The sequence below is a fragment of the Pollicipes pollicipes genome, unplaced genomic scaffold (genome assembly GCF_011947565.3).
Source record: "Pollicipes pollicipes isolate AB1234 unplaced genomic scaffold, Ppol_2.1 Scaffold_4740;HRSCAF=5597_pilon_pilon_pilon, whole genome shotgun sequence".
NCBI classification, from domain to species: Eukaryota; Metazoa; Arthropoda; class Thecostraca; order Pollicipedomorpha; family Pollicipedidae; genus Pollicipes; species Pollicipes pollicipes.
Genome location: NW_023596545.1, coordinates 26,605,287 through 26,615,047, shown reverse-complemented (window position 1 = coordinate 26,615,047; position 9,761 = coordinate 26,605,287). Strand labels below are relative to the sequence as shown.

At 51.2% G+C, this 9,761-nt stretch overlaps 1 protein-coding gene across 1 annotated transcript in view; it reads left to right on the top strand.

Annotated features, from left to right (window-relative positions):
* Positions 1-9,011: 9,011 nt before the first annotated feature.
* The window catches only part of LOC119098129 (EF-hand domain-containing family member B), a 6,199-nt gene continuing 5,449 nt past the window's right edge, over positions 9,012-9,761 (top strand). The window contains exons 1-2 of the mRNA XM_037221058.1: positions 9,012-9,044; positions 9,448-9,648. Coding sequence (XP_037076953.1) covers positions 9,012-9,044; positions 9,448-9,648 — 234 coding nt within the window. The remainder of the gene's footprint in view (positions 9,045-9,447; positions 9,649-9,761) is intronic.

The following is a 9,761-nucleotide window of genomic DNA, read 5'->3' as shown; positions in this document are numbered from 1 at the left end:
TTCTGCACAGCACACTTCGGCTACGCTCCAACTGTATAGAAGCCGGACCTTTATTGCTTGTTTGAGCGCCTCACATTGCTGTACAATGTGAGGCGACTCAACAAACCTGAAGAGCTGAGCGCATACTTCTTTAAGAAAGAAATTTGTGATGTATTCAGCAAAATTAACACAGATTTGTTACAGCTAAGATTATCAAAACAACTGTTGTTCCCTGCCGCTGAGTTTAATGCAGCCTGCAACACATCGCACTGGTCTTGTCGTAAGTGCCTCCCGAGTCCAATCACATGCATCTCCTTCATATGAAGAGGCACGAGAGAGGCTGAAAACAAGAAAATCGCTGGCGGTAGATAAATGGTCCGCCTACTAAGAGCTCCGATGATAATCTTTTGATCTCGGTGCAGCTGTCAGCAACAAAGGCTTTCAGCAAAAGTCGATGCATTTCATTTACGAATGAGCGATCAAGCCATTTCAGTAGACGTCTTTTTCTTGCAAAAAGCATAGGGCTTCGATGAGTTTTCGCCGGCTCGCACATCATAACACCGGGGTTATTTACGCCTCAAGGATCGGTAGGCCTCCCAATTCGATGCAACGCCATATTGCACCGCCAAACAGCTCAGCCTAGTTGGTCATGGCGACCTTGCAAGACGTGATATGTAATGAAACAAATAACTGATCCAAGCTTGCAACACCACCACAGATTGAAATCAGTGTGCTTATAAAATACTGGGTGACTGCTGCTCTCAAAGTTGTAAGCAAAGTCGTCAGAACGACTCCCAAAATCTCAGCCTGCCTACCGGACTCCCGGACGGCTCAGAAAAACCGCAGGCCGTATGATGCTGTGATGACCTACCTGCTGCCACCGCTCCTCCAGTGGACACGACGACCGAAAGTAGCCCTTGTCCAGCACCAGCTTCAGCTCATGGAAGATGCTGCCGCTCGGGTAAACGTCTGTGTTGGCCGCCATGCCGCACGGCATGCCTCCCGGCCCTCCTGACGTCCCCTGACACGTCCCGCAGAGCTGGGCTCGCCGCCGGGGCCCGCCGCGGGCTCCAGGCGGGACCTCGCCCCGGGCCGGTCCCACCGAGACGACCGCAGACGGCACAGCGGCCCGCACGGAGCGCTGGAGTCCGGTCACATGCTGCGCGGCGCCGCGGCACGAGGCGCCTCGCACCCCCTTCTCCGCCGTGCACCCCCTCGCCGCGCAATCCGAGCCCGGCGGCGGATCGTAGCTGGGCACGTGCCGACAGCGCGGCCGCCGGCACAGTGGGCGGCGCGCCGCCCGCCGCCGCGGTCAGACCGGCTCGACGCGCGCCGACGAGACCGCGGCGCCTGCGGCCGTGACGTCACAGAGCGTCCCCGGCATGATCGGGGGAGGGTACGGATCGCCGGCGGCTCCAGCGACGATACGAGGAGGAACCGCGGGCATGACCGCGCGGGGCTCGTTTGTAACGTACGAGTTAGCTGAAGATGAGGAGATGGCTGTTGCGGTGATGATTAAGATGATTTATGTGAGTTGTGGGTGGTTTTCCCCCGTGCGTGTGCATTGCAAAGTTATGCGTCGAATTTAAAATGAAGGACGCCATGTCACTTTTACTCGATTTGCTGCGCATGTTACTGAATCTCATGCCACGAGAGCGTAATGCGTTTCGGAGTGCGAATCGTTCCATAATCGCAGCACGGGGAACAAGAGACTTCTGACATACGTCCCGGATCTGTCTAAGCAAGCTTTCTTCGTAAAAGCGCGGCATTACACACCAGCAGGAAAAACTATAATTTCCATCGAAGTTTACCTCCGTCTTGAAGCGAAGTTTCCGAACGCAGCACGCTTGTCCCCTTGATCAGCATTACACGCTTGGTCGACCAACCGGGCGGCTCTCGTATCGGGCGGCGGGGCGCCAGCCGGCCGCAGCCCGGGGCCATCACTCAGCGGCGCTGATAATTTCACCTCGGCTCTCCCGGCCGACCCCGAGCCCTGTAGCGGCGGCGCCTGCGGCTTGTTTCCGCGGATCCAATGCCTCCCCTGGGTGCGACTGGATTTATAAATCTGCGGGCCTCATTTCGGCGAGTTCCGGCGGGACGCAGCCCGTGGGACGCTGCTTCTGCTGCAAATCGACTTACCTGGCCCGCGCCGACACCTATCACGCAGTGGAGGGGCCTGCAGTCGGCGCCGAGCGAACCTGCAGCGCTCCCCTTCCTCCGGCCCTGGCGCCGAGTGACGGTCGACGCGGAGGCGGCCGTGTAAAGGCAATAGCCGCAAATGAGGGCGATCGCCTACACAAGCATGCACGTGTTAGCAAATTTGTCAGGCGGCTTAGTCGAAAGTGACTGGTGGCTTCGGGGCCCTCATAATTGGTTATCCAAACCACATCGGTTCAAGATTATTCTGGCTCTGGCCCCGCTGCAGCACGGCGGGTCTCAGATCTGCCAAACTAAATAAACCGTCTCTCTCACGGGCTCTTTGATGTTTAATTCTCAATACAAATTGCCCGATCCATGCTTTCATTCTGTCCTGTTTAGAACGTTAATATCCAAAGGAAAAGTGAGACCCTGGGGAAAGAGAAACCCTGTTGCCAAGCAGTACTGAAACGTTAAACGTTTCTGATTGGTTGCTTTACCGGACGGATCATTTCATGAGCTCGCTACATAATCAGTTGAGCCGGCAAGATACTAACAATTGATTAAAAGCAAGTCTTAAAACACCTTTGTTGTTGAAGGGAAACATTTCTCAAGGGAAGGAAGGGATGGCAAACGGTTCAAGTAAGAGAGAACGAACTGCCTTGGCCAGGAAATGATCACGTTTGGGCATCACGTGATGCTTCCTTTTTTATTTGTTGTTTTTGTTTTCTAGTTTAAATACGTATCCCGTATGCGTCTTTTCTGCTGAAAATTTAGGGCTTTTAATATTATATGACGAAAACCCACTAGGAAAATTCACAAAACAGAAAAGCACTTATCTACAGCGTCAGTTCTTGGCGGGCTAATTTTTGTACACAGATACTGGTGCTCTTGGTATACAATGTATCTTTTTCATTCATGTTTATTTAAGGTCCCACTTGTTGGCCTAAGCAAATTGCAAAAGTTTGCCAAGACAAGTTGCAAACAGCAATAGCAATGAAGGCAGCAGCATTGTCTTTTTGGGTGTTTATCACCAGCAGTTATCGAAAGTTACGTAAAAGGAGGCGCGGACGTATTGTTTCTCTTGGTCCGCGTTCTGCGTCCGCGTCATGCGATGCGGCTGAAAGCGCTTTTTTCTTGTTCTTCCTTACCGTAGCTGTTGCTGGTGAGCTGCATTGTATACTGTGTTTATGGGTGCATGCGTACGGCGTAGCAAGTTACCAGTGATTTTGGGAGAGGACGCAGGACAGGTAATTCAAACAATAAGAAAATTTTCGTCTTTAGTGGCCCGGTCGGCCGTTGCCGTTCCTTGAAGTTTTACCATCAGCAATTGTAGATTCATCTGTTTTGAGCCCCGTGCAGCGCAATAGAATCGTCGAAAACTTCTGTAAACAACGAGTTGAAACCTCTTTGGGAGCAGTCCGCAGTGAAAGACTTCTCTCAAAACTTCACTGCAGACTGTTGCAGTACTATCGCGTGTACTTTTACCCCATGTACCGTTCACGTAACGCGTGTATATGACATTGCATAAGGCGTTATGAACTTTTCATATCGGTTCACAAACGAACTGACTCCATAGCCAATGCTTTAGAGGTCTTCGAGACAACACTAAGTTCTGATGATACGTTCCTGGTCCATGTGGCAGAAGACGTGTTGCTAGCTTATTAGTAACGGACTACCTTAGGTCAATTGCGCGCAGCAGAAGCTGACGTGTTCCTGTCAGCTTCTGCTCGACAAAATTGAATCACTCGGCACAATGTGTTTAGCAGCAAATGGTCATTTCCACCCATGTCCCCAACGTAATTTTTTTTAAAATATCCTTTTGTTGTCTCTAGAGCGATAAGAGCACTCAGATACCTTAGATCAGTGTATCAACGACAAAGGATGCATAACGATGATAAGATCATCATTTGCGCAAAGTGGTCCCTCGGCTTACCAGTTCACTTCACCCTAAAACTATGTTCAGTGTGCATGTGTGAGTGATGTGCATGTGAGATGCATTGATTCCGAGCGGCCAAAGTGTCTACACTGAAGTTTAAACATACATAGATACGTTTGTATACGATTGAAACAGCTAGTTAGTGATGTAGTGGTTATTTAACATTAATCGGTAACATATGCGTTACTTTCTTCATTAGTTTTCCGGCCCTACGTAAGATTATTCATTGTACAGATGTGTGCTCCTGTAGAATAGCCCCAGGCTCTTTGCGTTAAAAACATTGTGAATCAAATATCAAATGCAACTTTACTTTTCACTTGCATTTGCACATTGAGCCTGGGAGGTTTTTAATTTGGATCTGCATCCACGTACGGTAGCACTTCGTGTACGATTGAATCGATGGCGAGGAACCAAGCAAATGTTAGTGTTACTTTTAAGTTCATGGGCTAGGCCATGATATATATATATATATATATATATATATATATATGCGTAAAAAGAAAGATAAATAGATAGATAGATAAATAGATGGATAGACAGATAGAAATAAAACGTGAGGGCCAGCACAGCAGTCGCTATTATTCACATCAATCCATCAATGTTTTGTTACGATAAATATTATCAGCAGGACATTTTTTACACAAATGAGCAGTGCTACATTTAACAAACATCGCTAGGTGATATCACCTATATCCATTCTGATGTCAAGGAAGTTAATGGTCATGGTGAACACAATTCCACACGAACAGAACACTTCACTGCGCGCAAACAGGTCGGCTTGAAAAAAATATGAACCACACGGCGAAAGATCTGCAAGACACCTTGTGAAAAGGATAACTCATAATTTTCAGAGAATATGCGTGCTCTATAATATTTAATGGCCGCTTCTGTCGGTGAGCATGAAGTGATCTTAAAACTATAAGATCCAGAGAATTACGGCATGCACCTAACACGGGGAAAATATCAATGTTGAAGAGAGTGTCAGACCTAAATGAATGGTCTTGAATGGGTGAAGGGTCTGGGATGGAAAGAATGTCGCCTGTGCGGTCAGACCTCCTCAAATGCTATACTCTGCAGTGTAGGCTTTGCAAGTTTGAGCCCATGCTCAACACGTTATATCAAGGCGTATGATGCTCAACACGTTATATCACCAACATCACTCATGGCGACTTCTTTGCAATGGGCGGTATTGGTGATAGAGCCTAGCGATGATTGCCAAATGTAGCCTTCAGTGATAGCGACTGCTATCCTGTGCATTAACCTCTTACTTCTTCTGACAATGTGTGTATCTTCCACATTTGAGAAAGAGATAGAAAAGATCCATAGGATACATTACGTATACACCAAGATAGTATACGTATAGTGAGTATATATAGCGAGTATACGCATGACCTTTTTCTCTCTGTCTCCCACATTACTCGCCGCTTACTTTCCTGACTCTGTCTCCTTGTTTTCTTCGGCGCGTGTTCCTTGCTCTCTTTTACTTCGATACGGACCCTGTCTTGAGATGCCCCACACACATGGGAGTCCGGTCGCCGAACCTCTGTACAGGCCGCTGTAAATGCCCGACCCCGGCGTCATCTGCATGCAACGATCCGGCGATTTAGAGCGACAGCCGACGATTGCCCGTCGTACCGATGCTCCCCTCCCCCCTCTCTACCCCTCCCCCTGTCGAGGGGCCGGCGCGCCGGCGGTGGCGGCGGACTGCGTCTCTCGCGTCGCTTCTGCCCGAGCCCGGCCGGTCGACAGCACAGGCCGACGGTCCGTCTGGGTGGGCTCTGGGCGGCTGGCCGGGCAGGGGGGGGGGGGAGGTGACGACCGACACCCGCCGCTAATGCCCGGCTGTTTTAACAGGCGGTCACGTGACGTCGGGCCGCCTGCCAGCCCGGGTCGTCGCCCGTGTCACGTGGCCTGTCGGCGCGGGCGACGTGCTTCACTGGCGCAGCCGGCCACGTCTACGGAGCCCGCGGGCATCCGGTCCACATCGGCCTAAGTAGATAACTGACGCTGGAAATGTCGTGGAATGGCGTTGACAGTTCCCGAGGGAGGCACTCGGCACTAATCAGCTTCCAGAGAACACTTCCCTGTCGTCAGCCGCCCGCTGCGTCAACGGTAAAAGCAGCCCGACGCCCATAGGGGCGCCAAATGCAGTTAAAACAGGGGCCTCATAGATTGTAGCATATTTGTCACATTTGTTTTGCTGGATACTACCCGTGCCATTATGTGCATGATGGTCTGAACGGTCTGAATTTTTGTTTTTAATCTTTTGAATGAATCGATTTCTGGAATCTGACCTCGCGCTAGACATTGCATGTTGCGTGAGTCCTGACTCCTAACAATCGATCGTGAAATTCCAGTTCAACAGCAGAATTTTGTGGTGCAAGTTAGTCGCATCGTAATGTTCATTCCGGTATCTGATCTCTGACTTTTAGCGCGGCCGCTGCCACCGCCCGCGGGCCATCCCAGTTAAGAAACAGCGACTAGAACACATCCACCCCGTCACGATCGGGGGAGCGTCATGCAGGTGCTCTATCCAACTGAGCTATCGGGAAGGGCTAACACTGGCCAGAGATTATTACATATAATATGCGTCGTAAATGCGTTTTTGTGCGTAAATTATTGGTAGTTGTGCCAATGAGTACACCAATCAGCACGCGATCCGTCTCAAAGTAAAACAAATCTGCAAAGACCGAGGAAAATGCGCACTTACGCCGAAGAAGGAGACCGCCATTTTTGTCATTAACGACGAGTCGATAAACATACGAGAACATGGTTTGTGTTGGCTTTTGTAGTGGACAGTTTGATTTAGACGAAATGTATCGACCTAGAGATGATTTTGAGTGATGTGCACCGAAAGCAAGGCATCTCCTTTTGATACAATAAGCACCATCATTTTTGAAGGCTGCCCATTCGATCTACTTCCATCCGATTTAAGAAACTGATTTTGATTTGCCTTCTAGTGTGCTCCTGTTTCCAAGACGACTCGCTGTTACTGCTGCTGCTGCCTCTTTACACACGCTACGACCGAGCCAATCCTCATGCGGCGCGAGCAAGCACCACGTCATGCATGCTGCCGTCCAGACCTGCCCCTCCCGACATCGTTACCAGTACTTCACCATCGCTGCCTTTGGTGTTCTCCGTACGGACAGTGCCGCGCAGCGAGGCCCTAGACACCGTGGCCCGCTCTCCCCACGCCTGGGTAGGCGGGGGAGCGTTGTGGATCACTCATCTCTTGACTGGTCTTGCCCATCGTCTGGTCTCATTGCGGACCAGAACCATTGTCCGGTCCACCCCAGCTCCGCACCACCGCCCGGTCCCACCTCAGCTGCGCACCATCGTCCGGTCCTGTACCGTAGCTCCGCAGCATCGTCCGGTCCTGCACCTCAGCCCCGCACCATGGTCTGGTCCTGTACCTCAGTCCCGCGCCACCGTCCGGTCCTGCACCGTAGCTCCGCACCACCGTCTGGTCCCACCTCAGCCGCGTACCACCGTCCGGTCTCGCACCGCAGCCCCTCACCACCGCCTCGCCATCACCTCCCCGTAATGCCGTCCGGCCCCACCTCAGCATCACCGTCCGGTCCTACACCTCAGCCCATCATCACCGTCCGGTCCCACCGCAGCCGCGCACCACCGCCCGGTCCTGCACGGCAGCCCCGCACCCCCGCTCAGCCATCACCACAACCCCACCGACAGAGAGGCAGACGGACGCCGCGGGCCGCGGGGCCATTCAGCGGCGGACCGGAGAGATGGCGGTTTGAGCCACGGCCGAATGACGGACGGGTCATTATTAGATTGTCGGCCGTCTCGTTAATACGCCGCTGATGGGGTGGATCTGCACAGGCGCAGCTGAGGGCGCCGGCAAACGGCACTGCTTCCCGAGATAACGAGGGAGAGAGGGCAGCGAGGCAGCCGGAAAGAGAGAAGGGAGGTAGAGGAGTAGACACTGGGTATGGCTCAACAGAGGGTCTCCGAGACTCGAACTATCGGTAGTTACTTTGTTACTTTCTCGAACGCGTTCTCGTCAAAAATGAGTCGCCTTCCGGATCGCTCTCAATCGAAGGGCTGCGCTGCGAACGACTTTATATTGCATGCTTTACGTGACGAGCATTTGGCCCGTATTGTATTGCACGGTGAACGTTTGATTTATCTGTTCAATATTGTTGCTGCGATGCAATTTTCAGCAGGACCCGTCGGAACTTGCCAGCAAGATTGCGAGATGGACGAAAGTATGCGTTAGTCAAGCGTCATATACTTAATGCATGTTTCTCAATCGCCGCCAAAAAACATTCTTACAGAGATTCTTCCGTGAAACATCGGGCATCTGTACCACAACCTAGACACGTGTCACTGCTCAACGCATTCCTTCTCCTGCGCGCCTTCAAATACTTCTTCCTTATCCTGTAGACATGTATCACACCGTTCCATAGGCTCAACAAATATAGCACGTATTATCCATGTTTTGCGGAATATTTTAGCTGGTGCGGTTAGGCATTGAAAGATGAATAAGGTGTCAACAAATCAGAGATCTACGCGACTGCATACCACCCTCTCAAGAACATACGCATATGTAGCGTTGCCTGATAAACATCCCATAGGAGCTCACTTTTTTAAATAGCATGTCAACGATTGATATATGATTTCGGGCGCCACTGAATTTCGCCGGCATTGGAAGCTGCTTATACATGAAAACACGCGCAACAGTAAAGAGTTTTCTACTTTCCTGTGCGACTTTGCTCTAATGGCACCGCATGCCACCATTTCTTGCAATGCATCACTTTTAGATGTTTAATAATATAGGTTCGTTGTTCACGTGAAAGTTTGGGTGGTGCGCTCATTAGATCTTAGTTTTTGCAAAGAATGCGAATCACGATCATGTACTTCCTTGCCGTGATGTTTACATAATCATGGATGAAACGTTGGACGCAGCATCCGAACTAACGAGGTACAAGAAAACACCATGACCTCCCACTACAATCAGGCGGATAAAAATGTAAGTGACCACCTCTCATGAGCGGGCAGGAACCAGTGGCCAACTGAGTACCATGTAAATCGACCGCACGGCGCCTGCCTGTTTAAGTGTGACGTTCCTGAAGTCATTCGGCAGGCAGATAATGTGTTGTCCTTTACTTGATGTGCGCCTTCTATTTTTTTAAATTCTCCTGGCGCAAAATTTATTTTGTGAAGATAACTGCCTGCAGTTGTTCTACTTGCAGCTGTCTTCTTGTCATTGTTCCGAGCTGCAGCTGGCATAGAAAAAAAGTAACTTTGTCTCCTATGCGTCATTTTCTCTTCCGTGTACTGTTGTCGTTAAGCAACAGCTGGGCTAGTGGTGACATTTAATTGGTGAGCGAAGTGGTGAGATCTGCCAGCCGGCTTGACTCTTGTATTTCCAGCTGTACCATGCCATCCACTCGGACCTGGTGGGGGAACTGCTCCATCCGCCGCGGGCACCGGCCACGCCCGAACCCGTCAAACGGTTCCGGCGCTCGCACTACGCCGACCCAGGCATCCGCACATTCCACTGGGGCGTCGCCAACGACCCCAACGACAAGCCGAACCAGATTCACGGCACCAAGTTCGGCACCCGGTCGCTGGTAAGAGCTCGGTCGTGGCGCCGTCTGACGGCGCTACGGTCGTTGGTAAGGGCTCGGCCGTCGCGCCTGCTGACGGTACTACGGTCGCTGGTGCGGGCTCGGCCGTCGCGCTT